At 40.5% G+C, this 21,289-nt stretch overlaps 1 protein-coding gene across 3 annotated transcripts in view; it reads right to left on the bottom strand.

Moving 5' to 3' along the window:
- The window catches only part of rasgrf2b (Ras protein-specific guanine nucleotide-releasing factor 2b), a 76,907-nt gene that overhangs the window by 30,346 nt on the left and 25,272 nt on the right, over positions 1 to 21,289 (bottom strand). For all 3 annotated transcript variants that reach the window (XM_072664382.1, XM_072664384.1, XM_072664383.1), the window contains exons 2-14: positions 21,084 to 21,190; positions 16,830 to 16,977; positions 12,146 to 12,235; positions 11,233 to 11,486; positions 10,618 to 10,697; positions 9,923 to 10,116; positions 9,117 to 9,226; positions 6,688 to 6,806; positions 5,119 to 5,279; positions 3,385 to 3,451; positions 2,659 to 2,795; positions 1,136 to 1,218; positions 257 to 505 (exon numbers count right to left, since the gene is read on the bottom strand). In XM_072664382.1, the coding sequence (XP_072520483.1) occupies positions 257 to 505; positions 1,136 to 1,218; positions 2,659 to 2,795; positions 3,385 to 3,451; positions 5,119 to 5,279; positions 6,688 to 6,806; positions 9,117 to 9,226; positions 9,923 to 10,116; positions 10,618 to 10,697; positions 11,233 to 11,486; positions 12,146 to 12,235; positions 16,830 to 16,977; positions 21,084 to 21,190 (1,799 nt within the window). The remainder of the gene's footprint in view (positions 1 to 256; positions 506 to 1,135; positions 1,219 to 2,658; positions 2,796 to 3,384; positions 3,452 to 5,118; positions 5,280 to 6,687; positions 6,807 to 9,116; positions 9,227 to 9,922; positions 10,117 to 10,617; positions 10,698 to 11,232; positions 11,487 to 12,145; positions 12,236 to 16,829; positions 16,978 to 21,083; positions 21,191 to 21,289) is intronic.

Raw genomic sequence — 21,289 nt, 5'->3', positions numbered from 1 at the left:
AAAGACAATGAATGGACAATTACAGAAGAACTGCACAATGACACATTACTAAGTTTGCCTGGAACGGTTAATGTGGCGCTGAAAGAAAATCGCTGATTGATAATGGCCCCTAAAACACTGATCAGTCCACCAACTCTTAAGTCCTGTGTAATTATTTTGGATAAACTGGGATAGGTTCTGGAGCAGGGGTACAGGTTATAGGCTATCAACCTGAAATATAAAAAATAAAGTCGAAATTGAGTAAATAAACCCGCACCTAACAGGGATGGAGGTGAATGGCTTCTTGTAGATGTCAGCCAGCTTGTCCATGACCACGGTGGCAGTGGTGAAGATGCGGTAGGTGTGCAGGAAGGTATTGAGGAAGTCAATGGAGAGGAAGCGCAGGTCGGTCAGCCTCTCCAACAGACGCTCCACGCTGGCGTAGCGTATCTGGGGAACCTTGCAGGAGTTGAGCGTCTTGCTGAAGCAAATGTCAACATCATCTTTATGGAGACGCGCATCGGATCTAATGAAGAGCACACAGCAAAGCGGCTTTACGACCCGAAGCCTGGGGCAGCGTCTACTCAGAGGTGCAATGAGTAGGAAATCAGTAGCGATGGACTGACAGACAGTTTGAAACAATGGGGACATCAACATTGGAGAACACAGTGAAGGTTGTCAGTGGTTCTCAATCTTAGCACTGGACCATTTGTGCTGTGCACATGTGTTTTCTAAACTCTAACACATCCAGAATGAACAGGTGATGGGTTGCATTCACTCCTAAAAGGCAAAATTGTGTTGACTATCTCTCTATCTAGTAAATGTTACTCAAATAAATGTGATTCAATCCTGTTTTAGTACTTTTTTTGGAGGTATTATGTGGAATAATAGGGAAGTGCTAAAACTGAAAACCACTGGCCTAAATGATAGGATATCTAATGGAGAAAATGAAAGAGCAAACACAAACACATTAAGAAACATAAGTAGTAAATACACACAACAATAATAATGACAAGCCACTGAACTGTGCCATAGAAATGCCATAAAGACAAGAGCAGAGTAGGTGCCCATTAGCACACATACACAGACCAACATACACACACATACATAATTTAGGACAGTGAAAACACATAGTACATTAGTCTCTCAAACTTACTTTATCATGTGTGGCACGGTCACTTTGGAGTTCTCCTCAAACACACTGGTCATCAGGCCATTGCAGCGGATATTATCTATGCACTACAAATAACAGACATTTGTCAGTTCTCTTCATGCGAAGGCTTTTGTGTTACAACATTAATGCACAATTACTGTGTATTTGCTTCTTGACCATGAAAAAAGTATTTCACACATTTTACATGTGAAATTCAACAAGTAAATAGTTGAAAATAGCAACGTTTTTGTAGAAGACTTAACTTTAACATTCTTTCACATGAACAAAACATGCCATTTAAACAGGGGTGTCTAAACAAATGCACATGACTACTATTAATATTATGTAGTCACGTTCTGTCTAATAGAGGACACATAGGAGACATGGGGCATATAGGGATAATGAAGCTCTGAAAGCTCTGCAAGTACAGTAATCTCTCAGTAATAAACATTAACATGTACTAAATTGTACTCAGGAGATTAGTAACTCTCTAGAGACACATGCTCTCTCGCACTTGCTGTATGTTTTTACACTATCTGTTGATTTGAATAATGAAAAATACATTCAGTGTTATTCTATATATACCTAATATTGCTCTCTGTGCATGAATTTATTTTAGCCATTAGCAAGAATATAGAAATACAGTAAGGACTGGACAACAATAGTAGAGACCAGTCATCAGGAAAGCCTTTTTACAGTTTCCCTGCTAAATCTCACCTAATTTGTCTCATTAAGAAAGTTAGATAACATGGAAAAACACCGCTGAACATAATTCCCAGGCCTAGGGCTGAGAAGTGTTGGTAGGTTCAACACAAGTGCTTGATAAGAGTTCTATAGGTGCCACTTGAATGTTAGATAACCACTAAGTGTGTACTAGCTGAGTGGTGATACAAAGTCAGGCTTCAATAGAGACAAAACAAAAACTTTTTGTCCAAAAGCTGCTGGAACCAAACAGCTTTCATTAATATTGTAATTAATATTTCTCAGTTCCATCAGTTACAACCAATGACTGTAGAAGACATGGACACTGTAGTTCCATCCCCTTTGTTCTATGGAAGTGAAGCTAAAATTGTCCACTGTGTTAAGATAAGATAAGATAAGATAAGAGTCCTTTATTAGTCCTGCAGTGGGGAAATTCTCTGTTGTAGAGAGCAGATTCAGAGCCAGACTCGCCTACTCATTTAGCAGATCTGTGTGTCTCAGACCACCTTCACTGAGCTTACAGTGCAGAAGAAAAGTGGATTTTTTTCTCTGGATTCCCAGTTTTCCCAGTTTGTCCAGTAAATGTAATGTTTTAACAGTAAAGGTGCAGTTGCACTACAACTTAGCTACTCTATGTAATGAACAGAAAGGGCGTGATGCAGGTCCTGCAAGCGACCGGTCACTTCCAGCCAAGGCTGTCAATCACTTCCTTCCTTCCTTACCTCACCTTCTTACGATACAGCAGAATAAGGGTGTAAAAGGAATTTCTGGGAGAAAATAAAAAAATGTCCCAGAGCAGAGCTAGTCAAAGGAGGTTCTTTCACCTGGCTGATATCACTCGTCCAGGCTGCTTTCTCCTGCCGCGATGGAGCCAGAAGAACCACAGTGAAGGCAGGAGTGTCTGCAGGCTCCACCACTATCTTGAAGTCCAGGTGGCCAAACACCTGCCCTGAGGTTTTAGCTGAGACAAACAAACACCAGTTCAGGCACACAACGCGCTTCCACATTCAGTATGTGTGCTCATTCAACCAGTTCTATTTTAATAAGCCACTGTTACATTTTATAGGATTCATCCATGTGTGAATTCTATATTGCAACCATGACTATAGTAGACAATTAATTATATTGATCACTTCAGGAAACCTCTCTCTTCAGAATATAGTCAGTTGCAATGCTTTTATGCTTTGCTTTTACAGGGAAATATCTTAAAGCATTATAAATAATCAGATGCCAAGCTACCACAACAACAATGGCATTCACTTAATAAGCCCTTAGGGATTATGCCCAGTTATCATGAGAAGACCAATATGAGGTAATTATGAAGTAATCAAAGGGCATCCTGGCCTCCTGGCCTTCAGGGCAGCTAATTGATCTGTATGATGATGACATTGATCTAGGAGACATTTACAAGAGCATGGTTTGGGCTCCATCTTATGACCTCCTTTTGACAGTTAATTAACCTGTCCTGTATGGCACAGTGAAGTTAACAGTGCATGCATTCAGACCTCTGCATCCTCAAACTACTGGTGAGTTAATGGGCTGAGACTCACAGTCTTCATCACTGGCGTCTGGCTCCTCAATGAGGGTACACTCAATCAGGGACAGTACGCCACCTTGCTGCAAGGGTTAAAGCAGAGGTTTGTTGATGATATTAGTGTTACTTGTATCAGTGTTTGTGCTTTCCAAAGCCTTTAAAAAGGTTCTTCACACTCACACATCTCTTTTACAGTGAACTCTTTCCTGGACCATTGCATCGCTCAAAGAACCTTCAGTAGTACCTTTATTTTTTATGAGTTTACCTGCATCTCCTAAATAGTGACTTTGAGGGATGAAGATAAAGTAAATATTGGATCAATTCTATAAGGCCACTAACCAAGAAATGTCTACACCATGTAAATGGAGATAGAAAAAGTACAAATAGAAAGCAAAAATCTCTTTGATTTTTCCCTTGGGAGAATTGAAAAGGTGTTATAGGTAAATTCTGATTTTTTAAAGTGCAGCCTTTAAGCATCACAAACTAGCATATGCAAATTATTTGAATACGTGTACTCAACACACTCCAACAGGCCCTGCTATTACAAAATAGAAGAACATGTCAGGAAAATCCTTCAGCTGAAGCTGATTCTGTACAAAAGAGATCAGAATTGCTCAGTGAACTTGATGTCTCACCCTCTCTTTATGCTCAACGAAGAGGAACATGTTTATAATTGATAGTGTGACTTTATTTCAGCTGGTGAAACACAGGAAATGATAGACGTAGTACACAATTACACAAAATCATAACCTCTGATCTGCTCCGGCTCTTTCGGAGACAGCAGTCGGTTTAAAAAGCAGCTCCGCGCTTTCACACTTTTCTTTACTTTAACCACTGAACGACTTCCGTCAGCCTCAGTGATTGCCCAATAACTGCCCAGATTCGAATGAAATTACACACCAAAACACCCAGTTAAAGCTGAAAGGGCATGTTTGCCAGTTGTGGTATAATTTGCAACTCAAATTGTGGCAGTGTGTGCAGTAGTGTTCAATAAAGTTCAGACAGAGAGAGTGTGGGTGGGCTTAATTCCAAAAAAATCAAGCTTTCGAGAAGGAAAAAAGAACATGGGGGTGTAGAGAGTTGTTGTGCGTGATTAACAGTCGGTTGGTATGGCGCAACAGATAACACCACCACCTGCCACTGAGTTACAACAACACCATGTGGGAGACTGGGGTTCGATTCCCGGTCTGGGTGACTATGCTGCGCTACACCAATAAGAGTCCTTGGGCAAGACTCCTAACACTACATTGGCCCACCTCTGTAATACGAGTCACCTTGTAAGTCGCTCTGGATAAGAGCGTCTGCTAAATGCCGTAAATGTAAATGTAAATGTAAATTAACATCACTGACATTATCAAAATAAAATCTGGTAATATTATTCAGTACACATGCTTCTTCCACTTTCAGCGATGGACCAGTATCTCTTAACTTGTCCAGAATGTCATGTGTAAAGGGTGCCCTTTAGTGGTGTCTCAAAGCACAAATTACTCTTTCTGACCTAGTAACTTTGACAGTGCTGATATTTCAAAATGCCATTTTGCAATTTTTCTGCATATTTTATAAATCATTTTAAACTGTAAACCATACATTATGTAGTAATTTCTCATTAGATTAAATGGTTCTGCAAAGCTAGTCCAACCTTCTAACAGCAGCTACAAAAGAACACATTAGTGGGAGACGCTTGGGCGGGAACTCCTTTTACATCTTGGATTAAATTAGAGGATGCAGATTCAGACTGATTTAGACTCACTTTGAGCAGGTGCAGTTTGCCTCCTGAGCTGCGTGTGCAGATGAGGAAGTGTTTGGTGAAGAGGAAGCACTGTCTCTCTCCTTCCTTCTTCAGAGAGAGAGAACCCAACCGCACCTTACTGAGCTTTCCCCTCTCCACTGAGGGCAACTGGATCAAGGAGCCTGAGAGAGGGGGGGGTTATGGTTATGGTTATGGTATATTGTATATATAGTATGGTATATGTTCATTTTATCTAACTTAATTATATCTGCTCTAAATTGTTCTTCTTACATCTGCTTTGATTCTTCTTCTTCTATTATTTATATTGTGTATATATTGGTAATTTATCTATGTTTTGCACCTGAATGTCTTGCTTGCTGATCCTTTTTCTGCTGTGACACTGTGAATTTCCCCACTGTGGGACTAATAAAGAATTATCTTATCTTATTACCTTAAAAACATAACTAACTAAAACTGTTATGTTCTGCTCAAATATACAAATGAAAACTACAGAATATCTTTAGAACTGTTACCCCAACTGGGTAACACTTTATTAGTTAAATCCCGCACGCTTGTCTTTACAGTGCATCACACTCCTGGTTCCCCATTTCCGGAGTCCCACTCAAAGGCATCCGTGTGACATCAATTACTATTGTTACAAAAACTACTTAAAATATGGAAGTATTTGTTATTTTTAGTTTAGAGATGCTTTTAGAAATATTAAATATTGTAAATGCGGGCATGCTGGCAATGTTTACCAAATTTGACTAAATATAGAGAGATAGAGATTGAGTGAAATAACAATGGTTCTATAAATACTGTAATAATCCATAAGCCTGTGTGGAGTTCATCAAGTTCTGTTTATTTTTATAGTTCACAGTAAGTCATGCTGTGCCCAGAACCACATCAACAAGTCTTATGAGACCTTAATGGAGATCTGGATCTAAATTTAGCAGGTTTAGAGAAGTGTGCGTGCATGAGTTTACAATCAAAGATTTGGGTAAGTGCTAGTGACTGAGTGTGTGGCCTGTAGCTCCAGCGTTAAACTAAAGAAGAAAAATACAGGCACCAAACATGTCTTGGCTGACTGATTACATTTGCTAAAGGTGGAAAATTAGGCAAATTACATTTTCACTGAACCATTTCTTTAAAGAAAGAAAGTACGAGACAGAGATGGAAATTATGCAATTGTGTGATTATGCAAATGAACAATAGTAAAAAGCTAAGAGAGCAAACAAAAAAATTACACCCACAGATGCTCTCTCAAATCCCACACACTCTCTAATAGCTAACAGCTTATAGGGCACCTATAGAAGAAGTAGAAAGACGACTTTCTGAGGTGAGTCAGTCACATGCTCTTTTTTATCCATCCCAAACACAGCTCCCCACACCAGTTCTCTGCCTTTATCTAAGGTCTACTAAAAGTTAAAAGGCTATTTCAAACTACAACTAAATGCTTCCCGACTTCAAAACAAGGTTCCTTTCAGAGCCCAGAGGGACCAGATTGTAGGTGCTCTGTAGTTCAGGCAGTGGCTTAGCTGTGAGGTTAACTGCTGGAAAGTGTTGATCTAGGGGCTAAATGGAGCTCACCTTGCCTCACAAATGTCTGACTGGTGTCCAGGAGGATATCACAGCCCTCTACAATCATGCGCTCGATGGCCAGGTTCTTGCGGATGTTCTCTGTGTCACTCACCTCGTCGTGCATCACCCTGAGCACACACACAGTAACACCAACAAACAACCTGATTTAACATGCTACCCAAGAGACCAGTGAGTGGAAATGTAAACTAAACCAGAAAATGATTGCAAACTAATTGCTAATTACAAATGACCCATTAACACTGAAAATACCATAGCTACACAAAGTCTAGAAATGTCAATAGTTTTACTATCCTGCAATTTAGCAAATAATTAGTAAGTATATAATAAAACAGCATTGCTTTTATACAGAAATCCTTTTTGATGATTTGCCTGTAGAGTTGCTGTTTTGGAGATATGAGGTTTTTGTGTGACAATGATGATATATATAAAAAATAATTTTAAGTATTTTAACTTTCCATATTTTTAACACTTTCATTTTTTATTTACATAAGCAAACACCACTGTTATTCTACATTTGGAGAGTTTAAAAAAGACATTTTTTAACCATTTTAATTAAGCTGCACAAATGTCAATATTTAAATAAACATTATGGGTTCAATCAATGCTGAGTATATTTTATCTTCAAATGTGACAACCCTAACAGCACACAATGTATATTCAAACCGGATTCCAAAAAAGTTGGGACACTAAACAAATTGTGAATAAAAACTGAATGCAATGATGTGGAGATGGCAAATGTCAATATTTTATTCGTAATAGAACATAGATGACAGATCAAAAGTTTAATCTGAGTAAATGTAACATTTTAAAGGAGAAATATGTTGGTTCAAAATTTCACAGTGTCAACAAATCCCAAAAAAGTTGGGAAGTAGCAATAAGTGGCTGGAAAAAGGAAATTGGGCATATAACGAACAGCTGGAAGACCAATTAACACTAATTAGGTCAATTGACAACATGACTGGGTATAAAAAGAGCTTCTCAGAGTGTCAGTGTCTCTCTGAAGCCAAGATGGTAAGAGGATCATCAATTCCACCATTGTTGCGCAGAAAGATGCAGCAATACCAGAATGGTGTTACCCAGCGTAAAATAGCAAAGACTTTTAAGTTATCATCATCAACCGTGCTTAACATCATCAAAAGATTCAGAGAATCTGGAACAATCGCTGTGCGTAAGGGTCAAGGCCGTAAAACTCTACTGGATGCTCGTGATCTCCGGGCCCTTAAACGTCACTGCACCTCACACAGGAATGCCACTGTCAAGGAAATAACAGAATGGGCTCAGGAATACTTCCAGAAATCATTGTCAGTGAACACAATCCACCGTCTCATCTGCCGTTGCCAGCTGAAACTCTACAGTGCAAAGAGGAAGCCATTTCTAAGCAAGCTCCACAAGCTCAGACGTTTGCACTGGGCCAGGGGTCTTTTAAAATGGAGTGTGGCAAAATGGAAGACTGTTCTGTGGTCAGATGAGTCACGATTTGAAGTTCTTTATGGAACACTGGGACGCCATGTCATCCGGACCAGAGAGGATAAGGATAACCCAAGTTGTTATCAACGCTCCGTTCAGAAGCCTGCATCACTGATGGTATGGGGTTGCATGAGTGCTTGTGGCATGGGCAGCTTGCATGTCTGGAAAGGCACCATTAATGCAGAGAACTATGTTCAGGTTCTAGAACAACATATGCTCCCATCTAGACGTCATCTCTTTCAGGGAAGACCCTGCATTTTTCAACAAGATAATGCCAGACCACATTCTGCAGCAATCACAACATCATGGCTACGTAGGAGAAGGATCCGGGTACTGAAATGGCCAGCCTGCAGTCAAGATCTTTCACCTATAGAGAACATTTGGCGCATCATAAAGAGGAAGGTGCGACAAAGAAGGCCCAAGACGATTGAACAGTTAGCCTGTATTAGACATGAATTGGAGAGCATTCCTATTTCTAAACTTGAGAAACTGGTCTCCTCTGTCCCCAGACGTCTGTTGAGTGTTGTAAGAAGAAGGGGGGATGCCACACAGTGGTAAAAATGGCCTTGTTCCAACTCTTTTGGGATTTGTTGACGCCATGAAATTTTTAAATAACATTTTTTTTCCTTAAAATGATACATTCTCTCAGTTTAAACTTTTGATCTGTGATTTGTGTTCTTTTCTGAATAAAATATTAGATGTTGGCACCTCCACATCATTGCATTAAATTTTTATTCACAATTTGTTTAGTGTCCCAACTTTTTTGGAATCCGGTTTATATATTAATAAGCATATTAAGCTATAAGTGACTTTGTTTCTGTATTTGATTTCATTTATTGATAATTTTCAATATTTCTATGTTAACCTTGTCGAATCCTTGCCACTAAACAGAGACATAACATTTACTGTATCAATCAGCATCAGAACATTCAGAATTCAACCACATGTACCTGGAGAGTTCTTCAAGCTTAGACTTGGCAAACTCCAGACTCTTCCGCTCCACATGCTCATGTGGTGTATGGGCCAAAAGTTCATGGAGGGTAATGATGTAGCGTGGGATCTGCCAAAAAATGACACCATGAAGAGACATTCAGAAAAGTGAAGGTTGCAGCAAAGAGCATATGAAAAGGTATGCTCTATTGCTGCGGTATCTCTTTGACACCTTGTTTGTTTGCGAACAGAGCTTCGATAACTTACATGTTACATGTTTTTATAATAAATTTCACCAGCATATTATATAATCCATATCATGTCACAATCAGAGTAATAAAAATAATCTTGATATTGACTCCTTTGTGATTGATAGTTTTAATCACGCAGCAGTTTGTATTTAAGCAATCAGATTGCAAAATATATGAAATACAAGGTCCATGGTCATGGTCCATGTGTTCATATGCTGTTATTAGTAGCAGCTGGTGCTGCAGTAAATATGAGTGTCTGTAAAAACTCAAATGTTAAAAAAGCTGATTATGTGGACAGCACACACCTGCCAAGAGAAAGCACACTCTAATGCTAAAATTCTTTGCTTGGCGCAAAACGGCATAAAACTGTGTTCCCACCCGAAGTGAACTGAACCAGGGTTTACATGGAAGGGGACCTTTTTTTCTTGAAAAGAGTACAGGGGGTGAATGTGAAATGTAAAAACACCCTAAATATCCCTAAAAATTAAAACTTAAATTTACTACTTTTGGAGTCTGTAAAACAGATTTTCCCCAAATGATTGTTTCTGCAAAACAGCATGAAGTGTCGGTCACACCTGGAACATGGGGTATGTAAGGAAAGTCTCCAGCATCCTTCCTTCACAAGCAGCATTAGACTCATACTGTTTCAGCAGCTTGTCAAAGTCCCTGTTCTGCTTACAGTTCGCTAGAACCTGCAGGCTGTACTGGTGGTTCCGTACAAACTCCTGGTAGATGTTCAGCATGGGCAGCAAGATGTCGAAGAGATCAGCTGAAAGGAGAGAGAACGATAGCAGGAGGCATAAGGGTGGGTCTCATTTGAATTCATCAGAGATTCCAGAGACAGATCTGCCTTAGATTAATTCAATTAAAACACCATCCTTTAAAATATATGAATGAGTTTCAACTGATGATGAATCAGTAAATCTACAATCTACAGCATAACTGATATTAAAAAGGAAGTCAAGGTTGTAAAAAAAAAAAAAAAAAAAAGCCTGTGTTGAGTTGGCAGGTCTGGCCAGTGCTTATCTCAAATGATGGAACGATGTTTTGTGGCGGTTTCATTGTTGCTGAAGAGCGTGTGTCTGCAGAGATAGCAGGAAGTCAGACGTCACCGAGTGTGTTTGACTAAGACGCTGTGCGTCAACAGCTCGTCCTTGATGGTCCGCCTGACAGCCTGCCGCGCGCTGTCACACTCACCGAAAAGTGCTGTACGGCTCCCACATGCAGTAATTAGGCTTGTGAATGGAGCCGCTGAATGGTGGCAGCTTACCTAAAACCAATGTGGGCCAGTTCGCTATCCTCGCCTTCAAGCCCTGGTGGAATATCTCATGTAAAAACATGATGGTTTCACTGCGGAAAAGGAGAAGATTACACGTCACTTTTTTGATCTGTTAAGTTAATATAATTTGCTTCTTCTATGGCACTGCTCCACAGAACACTATTTGACGTCTATATATTAAGACACAACTAAACACAAGTTAGTAAGGAGACCACTCTGCTATTCGCCCAAGTATTCTCAGAGGAGAGGTGGGTCTTCAGTCTGTGTTTGAAGACAGCGAGCAACTCTGCTGTTCGGACACCCATGGGAAGCTCGTTCCACCACTTTGGTGCCAGGACAGAAAAAAGCCTGGACGCTCGTCTTCCATGGATTTTGAGGGATGGCGGGTCGAGCCGAGCTGTACTTGAAGCTCCAAGGGCTCTGGGTGCGGATCGGCTTTTGACCATTGCCATCAAGTACGGAGGGGCTAGTCCATTTTTGGCTTTGTAGGCCAGCGTCAGGGTTTTAAATCTGATGTGGGCAGCTACGGGAAGCCAGTGAAGAGAACGCAGCAGTGGAGTCACATGGCTGAATTTAGGAACATTGAAGACAAACACACTCACACACCTGTTCAGGAAGATGCTGCTGACATCGTCATGGCTTATGGGAGGTTTCTTAGAGCTGGCTGCCATGCGTAGTGGCCTCAGGAAGCAGTTGACCAGAATGGAGAGTTGGTGGACGTACTCGGTCTCAGCCTCCACCATGTTGAAGACGATCTGGTTCCTCTTCCTCATGCTCTCGGCGTGGGGTGAGCAGATGTAGTCCTGGACAATGATCTTCCACTTCCTACGACACAGCCAGCCTCGCATGAAACTCTGCACCTATCATACAGAGGTCATACAGGCCAGAGGTTAAACAAGTAACCATACAACTCAATACTTTTACCATTATTTTAAAGCATTACAGCTTCTACCTTAAAGATTTCAGATCCTCTACGCTTGGCTCTTCTATTTAGATGTCTCTAAAGGCCTTTATTACATAGATCGGGTGTGTCTGTCCCAATAATTTTCAAAATGATTGTTTGTGTCACATTATCCCATTGATCTCATACATGTATTGCTTGTATCATGTACATGTATCACTAAGCCTTTAGATGATGAAAATCAAACTGCTGGAAATGGGAATTGGGGTGAATGATAAAATTAGAATAAAACAAAGTCTGGTGTGCATCCTCTGTGTACATACTCCATTGCTTAGGTGCCTATGCTGTATTAAATGGGAAAACCATTCACTCTGGTCCTTTATAAGAGCCCTTATATTGACCAGTTTTTGTTTCCTAATTTAACACATTTGACTCAGTTAATTAAGCCTTCAGCTGCATATGAATGGGAGAATCAGGTGGATCTGATTAGATCACCAGAGGTAAACAAATGAAGAATCAGATAACTGTACACTGTCACTGTAGCCATTTAGTCAGGTAGGGGCTGTAGTGTCCTACCGCAGGTCAAAGGTTTCAGGAAATTGATATGGCATTTGGTACCTTCTTAATTTTCTTGATATCTGGGTCCTCCTCCTCCTGGTAGACTTGGTAAGGACGCATTCTCTCCTTGGTTTTGTTCAAGGCTATGATCTTCAAGAAAAAAAAAAACAAGTATGATGATTTTTTCTAACATAGCCTCCTCAATGACAGACAGCACAAAACACCTCACTTAAGGAGTCTAGTAGTCTGTATTAATAGAAACAAGACTGCACTTGACTTTTTCCATCTGTTGTAAAGTCAAACACAAACAAAGTAGAAATGAGGGCTTAGTGTAGTATTGCGTAGCCAATATTACTAATTTTTTATACAGGTAACTGGTATCTTTTTATACAGGTACATATCTATGACAAAGTAAACCATGTTTCATTCACCTACTACTTAGACAAAAGCAACTCACCACACAAGTGGGGTTACATTTACATTCACATCATTACACACTCATATCATTCACAAATCAAACACATCAAGTTTACCAACCTAAATCAACATAAATATCTACATCAAAATATTAATATACAATAATATGATTTGTAAAAAACATATAACAGTTTTTTATATATATATAAAAGAGAGGCAAATATCATCAGGATAAAATGGAAATCTATTTTATTTTCATAATAACTAATTTTATGTTCTTTCACTAATGTGTTTAAATGCAGACTGCATGGCTAGATGCATGATCTGTGGCAATGGGACCGAATGGCACACCTAAATTCAGCGTTGAAGAAGTGTGTCTCAATGCTTTTGTGCATTTACCGCACATATTTTAAGGGGTCATCTAAAATGAATGAATTGCTGGTACCTATTCTTCCAGCACCTGGGCACCCTAAACGCTTTCCTCAGGCAACAGTTGGAAGGTCTGGATAATTTTGTCTGTAATTAATTTGATCTATTCTGTACCCCATAGTATGTATCTCATATTGATTAAAGTTAAGAATCCACACAGTTTCAGAAACCATTACACAAAATAAAACCGGTTCAATTGTGACTGGAAAACCAGCCACTGCTATACACAGCAGTCAGCCAAGATGGATCAGCCTGCGAATCATTTGTGCTGATAATTACTTGATTCAGAATGGCACGCAGTCAGATAGCACCAGGGCCTCATATACACGCTGGCCTCAATGAATATTCAGTTTGTCAGGAATGTGGGTCACTAAGAGGCTGTGTGGGTGCTCTCACAGCAGATAACCATCTCACTTCCTCTCCACACACACAATCTCCTCTCTTCATTCAGCAGCCAGCATCAAATGACTGTCTTGCCAAGCCTTTACCAGCTATGCAGTCTGTAAGCAAATTATGGCTTAAAGGTCCTTTGGGCCATCGTTTCACGGGGACCAGTCAGTCACACACACTGCTAGCATAAAGTAACTATAGCACGTGACAGGCTGTTTGAACGAGGCATGGTTTATTGGGGGTTGGGAACAAAAATGAGCGAACAGAAAACACAGCGCCTTTGGTAGCAGTTTTTAGAGGGACAACGATTAATCACAGATTGTTTTGCATAAAAATTAGGTGGCTTAATAACCTGCCTCTAACATTTACTCTAACACTGATTTGAGCCCTAAAACCTCAAACACAAACCTCAAACACTGCTGCTAATTTAAAATAAATCTAGCATAACCAAATCCAGGCTGAAAAACATGCCATTTTTACATACACCAAGCCCACTAGTAAATGTCAAAATTATAAAACGTGACTTTGGGAGAATATGGTGTTGTTGATTTTAGAGAGCAGCACATCACCAGTAGACTCTGCTAGTTATGGGAATACAGGTTGCTGTGAGAACCAGACTGCAGCTTTTCCTGGGTCAGCGTCCACAGTAGGGAAGCTCAAACCTGGCCTGCAATGAAGCAACAGCCAGGGAGAACAAACTGGGATCCTCGCTAGGCTAAAAGCTATTGCTAGCCAATGCTAGCTTTTACCATCTTTTCAGTCTAATGTTTGCTCAGCTGACTACCAAACTAGAGCTAAACACACATCAGAAAGAAATAAGGACTAACTTTTTGTTTTTTTACCAGCAAGAATCAAGAAAGTCAAGTGAGTGCTAGGCTAAAAGCTAACCAGCTACAATGTCTTCAGTTTGCTAACAGCACACTGTGTTGAAAGGACAGCTTTCTGGTAAGAATTACAGTATTTTTGTTAGCTTATAATTTTTTTTCACGAGGCAAAAAACTGGGTTGTAAACAGGCTTATAACATTGCGTTTGAGCATTTTCACCCCATCCAAAGTCCCATATTTACTATCTATACATTATAGAACAACTAAAAATACTGAATAAATGCACTCTTTTAAATGCATATTTAATGTTCATACTGAATACTGCTAATGGTGTTTTCTGTTTTTGCTACATTTACATTCATGGTGGGAATGTTTCCAAACATGGAAAATATCATTTTATATTTATTTTTAATTCTGATATTCAGCCTACATATATCACACTGAAACTGACTTCTTGCTGCTGTAGAAGTCCATACATGTATGGTTCAGGTTCAGGTTGAAAAGGCATCCCTCATTGTTGTACATCAGAATTAGATACCTAGCTAGCTTGAAAATATGCTTGCATTAAGAACATGGACATGTAGTGGAAATTCTACCCATTTGAGGCTAAAATCCACCTACACTGTGTGCTCTCCTTCTAAAGAGAAGTATTAGCTTTGTCATGCACACAGCAGGCATTGGCTTTACTAAACCACATGTTTCTCGGCTTTGCCCTGACATTTGTTCAGGAGTGAGCAATAGCATATTACTGATCCTATAATGCAAATAATGGGACTTGATTTCTGTTCCCATGGTGCATGAACTAATCCAGCGAAAAGGGTAATTCCCTAGTAGCACCAAACTGGAAAATAAAGGTGTACAACATAGAGGCTACACCATATCTCACTCTGCCTGTCACAAAAAAAGAGAAGATTTCAGTAGCACAGAGCTGGATATAAATAAAATATCCAAAACTCTAATATTAATACGGGAACGATACTGTGTTTCTATATGATCTTATGCACAACAAACCAGAAGTGGCTGCGGCTTTAGGTAGCATTGAGTGTGGGGTGCTGACGGTAATTAACTAGGAAGCTCTGACGTTAATAACATGCATATGGTATGCAATCAGAAATGTAGATTCTGGAACTACCATTCATATTCAATCTAATCTGATTATTATATATTATCAGCAATAAATTTGTATTTCACTAACCCAGCTCTCACGCCAGACAAATGATAAAAATGCTCTACAAGGAAGTTGCCACGTGCTGGTGCTGGTACATTTTGATAAAATATGGTTGTTATTGTTCGTGCCGCCATTTGTGCTGACCAAAAACGAAAGAAAGGTTAAAACCGTCTTTGGGTGAGGTCGTGGGTGGGTATACAGACTGAGGTGAGAGGTATCATAGCACATATTGGAGGCTACCCTCCGAGACAGATGTTGGCTTCTTGTTGGCTGACACGAATTTCCATTCCACCTTAAATGGTGCTGCACTATCATGTACATGTACTAGCATCAGAATGTAGCGGCTATATCATTTAAGGTGGAATGGAAATTCATTTCTCTCATTTCTCTCTCCAACTGACGACTCAGACGGACAAAAGAATCTGCAGACTTGAGCCAACCAGCTCAGTTTAGGGCTACAATCAATGTAAAAATTGTGTAATAATAATGGGCAATATATGAAATGCTGTGGTCAGGAGCAACAGGCAATTGGACAAGTCTGCAACTGCTCGATGATCTTGAGATAATGTGTTTGCTACCTTAAATTAACTGAATTTCGATACCCAGCTCTAGCAGTGCAAGAGTTTTACAGCATTGTAAGCTACTTTGTATCCGCTGTATCAAAACCTCATTACCAATAGAACGCTCAGAGTTGTTGGACTGATATACGGTAACATCCATCTACATTATGAGATTAATCTACATTATGGGAATGATCCCATTTTGGAGACAATGTGACTATGATAAACTTTATCCAGACAGCCCTTGTAATTAGTTAATCCAACTATTTTAAAAGTACATGCATTGCTGATACAGGCATTAGACTGCACACACAGCATATACAATCTCCAAAGAAAAGCACTGGAGCAGCTGCATTTGAGCATAAGGCCACCATGTCCAGTGCATGTCCATGTCAAGTCGGCTAGAGGAATATAAAGCCTCCCAGCATTAATCAATCTCTGGAGTAATGAAGCTCCATCCAGTATCTATGGGATGTGCTAGAGAGTGTGTGTGTGTGTGGGGGGCTGATGCCACCTACACAATCAAATCCTAGCAGCAATGTCCCAATATCTAATGTAAAGCTTTCCCAAAAGAGTCGAGACTGTTACTGTTGTAAAGGGGGGCAAACTGTCCTATGGCATAAGTGTTAGATGAGATGTCTACCTAACTTTTGACATACAGTGTAGCTTGATGTGACAGTGTAGACAGCCTTACACAATGTTAAAGCAAAAGGCTTTACATGTTAAAATGTTTCCACAAAGCTGGGTCTCTTAACTCCTCAAAACCCTCGGATTTTTGTAATTCCACTGGGTGAATAACAGATCAGATTTGGTGTCAACACAGGAAAAGCCTCTCACAACAAGAAATGATACAGTCAGGAATATGAGAGTGCAAACACAAACCAGTGAGCAGGCGAGTACAGACTGACCCCATTACACCGCCAAGGCTGACCCAGTGAGCGAACGGCTGATGTACCTCTGCTTTGAGTCTTTCAATTTCCGTGTCCTGGTCCTCCAGCTGTGTGCGCAGCTGATTGGCTGCCACCTTCTCTGTCTCCACGATCTGCACCAGGTGGATGTACTTCTGCATGAGCACTTCGCGCTCAATAATGATGTCAGAGTAGCTTTGTGGAGAGAAGAGGAGTAGATACTTTTGAAGCATACTTTACATTACACACATACAGTACATTGCATAATGCAGTAAGTGTAATGCACCAAATCAGCTTGCAGCATGGCATTGAATCCAGTGTCATTTCTTGACATTGAAGCAAATGGAATATTGTGGGAATGCACTGATATGGCCAAAGCGGGGTGTATGATGATGATGGCAGGATTTGCATTACAGAGACCTACACGGATCACAGAGACACGTATTTCTGTACAGATACAAACACAGTAAAATAAATACTATTTTGGTATTTAATGAGGCTCCAAAATGTCAAACTGTGCTTATCTTGAATAATGAGTAATTCAGTACACGGAAGTGACATACCATGAAGCTCAAATATTATTTTCTATTCATTGTACAGAAAATCTCACATAAACAGAGCTGTAAAATTTAGACCCTCAGAGAGGAGACTATGGTGTTGCTGACAACTGTAGTCTGAATCAGTCTTCGCACGACTTTGCATCGGTAAGACGGGAGGTCCGTTTATCACCACCAGACTCCGCTAAGTATCGGGAAAACAGGTTGCCACGTGACTGTGGATCGCCCTTGTGATCGTGGATGTTCTTGTGCCAGTGTCCACAGAGGCCCGTGCAGTGACGTAACCCAGCTAATCAGAGCACAGCACATCAATTTATTCACAAGGCCACTCTTAAAGGGAAAACAAGCATGTTTCATTCTGGGGAAAAATCATTTAGTTGTAAACAGGCTTTTAAAACCTGCATCTGGTCAATTTTAACATATTTACTCTTTATACATAAAAGTCTTACCAAATGCATTGTATTGCACCTTTAAAAGTCGTCAAGTAGTCAAGAGTCACCTGAACATCGCGCTCTTCTGAAGTTCAATAAACGTCATCAAATATCTGCCAGATGTTGTTGTTTTTAAATCAATTGTCTGTTTAGACCAATATGACTGGAGTAATGCCAGCATGTGAAATAAAAGAACATATTAATAGAGCAATTCAGTAAAAGTTACAGTTGTAGTATACTGTTATCTTTCATTTGGAATGTCACTCAAACTTCACCTGCTGTCGGCATGCTTAGCCTGATGCCTGCTAGGGTGTTTTGACTGATATTCTTTGACTGATACTTATATGAGAGCTGTGACATGACAGTGTGTTTCTTAAGACTTACTGAAGACTTACAAGGCATGATCTGCCTACCTGCCTGCATTTTAGGACTCCACTCTCCAGAACATGTTCAATAGCAAGTTTTTAGAACATATCACTTATGCTACGTCCAATAAATGTAGTATGAAAGGCCTGTATTTGGGCACATACATATTTTTCGTTTTTCAATTTAAGCTTTGAGGTAAATTAGTTGGATTAGTTAGTGGTTAGTGTTGGATTTCACATAACCCATAATGTTGCCAAGTTCAGTTATGGGCTCTGAGTGGCTCAGCAGTCGAATGCACTACTACTATGATCTGGGGGTCATTAGTTTAAATCCCTAGCCATGCCACATTTGGCTGTGCTCTCTCCGGGTGGGTAGATGGCACCCTCTCCCCTCATCACTCTTAAAGCAAAACTGGCTGGCACACGCGCCTGTCAGCTGGTGTGGTGGAGCTGGGGACCCGGTGCTCTCCAAGCGCTTCGGCTGCCTGATGACGCAGCCAGTTGCCGGAGTCACATGCATTGGAGGAGACGTGTTCTTACTCTCCTAGTGCCGGGAGCACTGCAAGTGCTAGGGGGAGGTACTAAGGGTGGCTTAATTGGCAGTGTCAATTTGGAAGAAAAAAAGTTTAGTTATGTTGAGCTGTGGGAGAACAAGTGCCTTGCTATGGTTTGTAATAAACAAATAATTACATTAATCAGTTTTTTTTAATGAGCAGTAAATGAGTTTTGCCTCACTAGGGGTTATTACTGCAGTAAACCGGTTGACTGGTATTAAGCAGTTATTAAGAGTGCTATATATGAGTAAATGCAGATTTTTTAAGCATGTTTATGTCTAATCATAGAAATGTCACCAAGTATTTATATAGTGATGTAGCGGTCTGACAGAACTGTGCATTACTGCTCTGTTTTGTTTCTGCTTGGGGCTGAAGATCATAAGCCGGTGGGCCAGCGGTGGGAGCACGTAGGGGTTAGCCTCACTGCTCACGACCACATCTGTTCAAGAGTAACCCGCTAATCCTCGTCATTCCAGCGGATCGCGCCAGTGACGCAACCCAAATCGCTACAAACGCTACAGCCCCACTTGTATAAAGAGCCTGTCTGAGAGAAGCTGCCAAGCATTGAGAGCCTCACATCCCAGATGGCCTGTGAACGCATGTGTGTGCGTGTGTGTGTTGTGTATTTTGTGGACACTGTCACTGTATCCCTCCTGTCTGTCTTTCACTTTGCAACTGATCAAACTAAAGTAAGAAAAAAAAGAAAAAGAAAAAAACACTGTGACAAACAGATCCGTCTTTGATAAACTAGCTGCCCACGGGGGAAACCTGCAATAACAGTGTCTTCTGCAGCAGTTAATTGTTTTTGCAGTGGTGCTTTCTCGAGAGTCCAAGGGAGAAAGGAACAACAGAGCTGTCAAGCTCAGTGCTGTTTATTAGGTGCGGGGCTGCTTTGCAGTGACAGCAGTTAACGCACACTGCGCCTAATAGTGCGCTTGGATTCCTCTTCTTTGAACTGTTCTGGGCCTCATCATTCGCTAATCTTGGGAGTGAAGTCACACTGAGGCTTGATCAAACTTATATTCATGAGTGTATACACCAGTGAGCTAAAACATAATGACCACTCACAAGTGAAGTGAACAACACTGATTCTTGGTTCTCGTACACTCTTTAAAAACAGGTGAAAACAAAAGGTGCTTCAGATGGTTCCTTGAGGGAAGCAAAACCACGGAAAGGAAAAAACACCTTCTTCATCAAAAAAATATGTCACTAACAGATGTTTGAGCGTGAAGAACTTTTTAAATAACCTTCACTTGATGCACTTGATGCAAACATGGGAATCAAAAATGGTTGTTATATGGCATCACTTTAATAACCATTTGAAGCACAGGCTCGAAGGAATGTTTTCAGGCACATTGAGCGGGCAGGTTCATCAAGGTTTCCTTTCTCTGCCTTTTAATCGAACTCAGCTGGTCGTTTAACTCGCAACTACAATAGGCTTCTTTTTTGTCCACCTGTTTTCAGAGCGTGATTTCACCAAACAGTGAGCTCCCACACATTTCTTTTCTGCTGTTAAAGAACACTGTAAAATGATAGCTCTGGATTCCTGCCTAAACTTTTTTGTTTGAACAATCAATCGCACAAAAGCTCTTTTACATTTTTTGTTTTTAGCTGCTTTCACACCGAAAGCTAATGGTGCCCCATAGTCAGTCTTTTTGCCACTCAGTGGGCTTCTACCGACTGTGATATCATATGCATACCCTCTGGATCTCATGTATATACAGTCTGACTGACCTGCCTGATAATTCGGCTCCCAGTTACTTTAAAACACTGCAGTAAAATCACTTCATGTATGATGTGTGTGTACAAATTCTGAACTGATGAATGATTTTATAGTGTTGTGAATGTGCGGTGATTACATTTGTGTAATAGTTTTGTTTCTAACCAGCCATAACTGAAAAGGTTGCAGAGTGTCAATAATGTTTTCCTAGAGGACACCAGAAGACGCTTTGCTAGAACACAGCGGTATAAACAAAGCCACTATGTATGTAAGTATGTAAGTAAGAGTTTTGTACATAGTTGGGTTAAAAAATGTGTCACTACATATTTCATTATGCACTTAAAGCTGCATTCTTGCCTACTAGTCACTTGTCCTCGTGGCATGCTTTTCCAGTCAACTGTCATGGCGGGGAAACCCCACCCCTCTGCCTGAGAACTGAGTGTTTTAACCACCACAGTAATATAAGAGCGCATGTTGAGTTTGTACAGCAGGACTGGGTGTTTGCAGAGCATTGGCTGGGTGTTGTTTGCGTTTGCATACTTGCATTGACTTTGAGCACTGATGTTTCTGGCCTAAGGCATATCACAGGTGCAAAATGTAAGAATATAATAGTAGTATTGTCTGTATCATGCGGAGCACACACACACACACACACACACACAACCCTTGTGTACCTGGCCTGTTGGATGACCTCCACCCATTCGTCGCACTCCGTTTCCTCTTCAGTGCGCAGCTCCAGAGGTTTCTGGCCATCGTGGCCAAACACAATGAGGAAATAGTGCTGTGGAAAGACAAACACAACCTCAGCACACATGAAGGAAAGCATAGTGACTAGAACAAATCACAACGAAGTTACACTGTTTACACTGTTGCTCCACAA

Source organism: Salminus brasiliensis, chromosome 20, assembly GCF_030463535.1.
Source record: "Salminus brasiliensis chromosome 20, fSalBra1.hap2, whole genome shotgun sequence".
Taxonomy (NCBI): Eukaryota; Metazoa; Chordata; class Actinopteri; order Characiformes; family Bryconidae; genus Salminus; species Salminus brasiliensis.
Note: the sequence above shows the minus strand (reverse complement) of the source record. Positions and strands in the feature narration are given on the sequence as shown.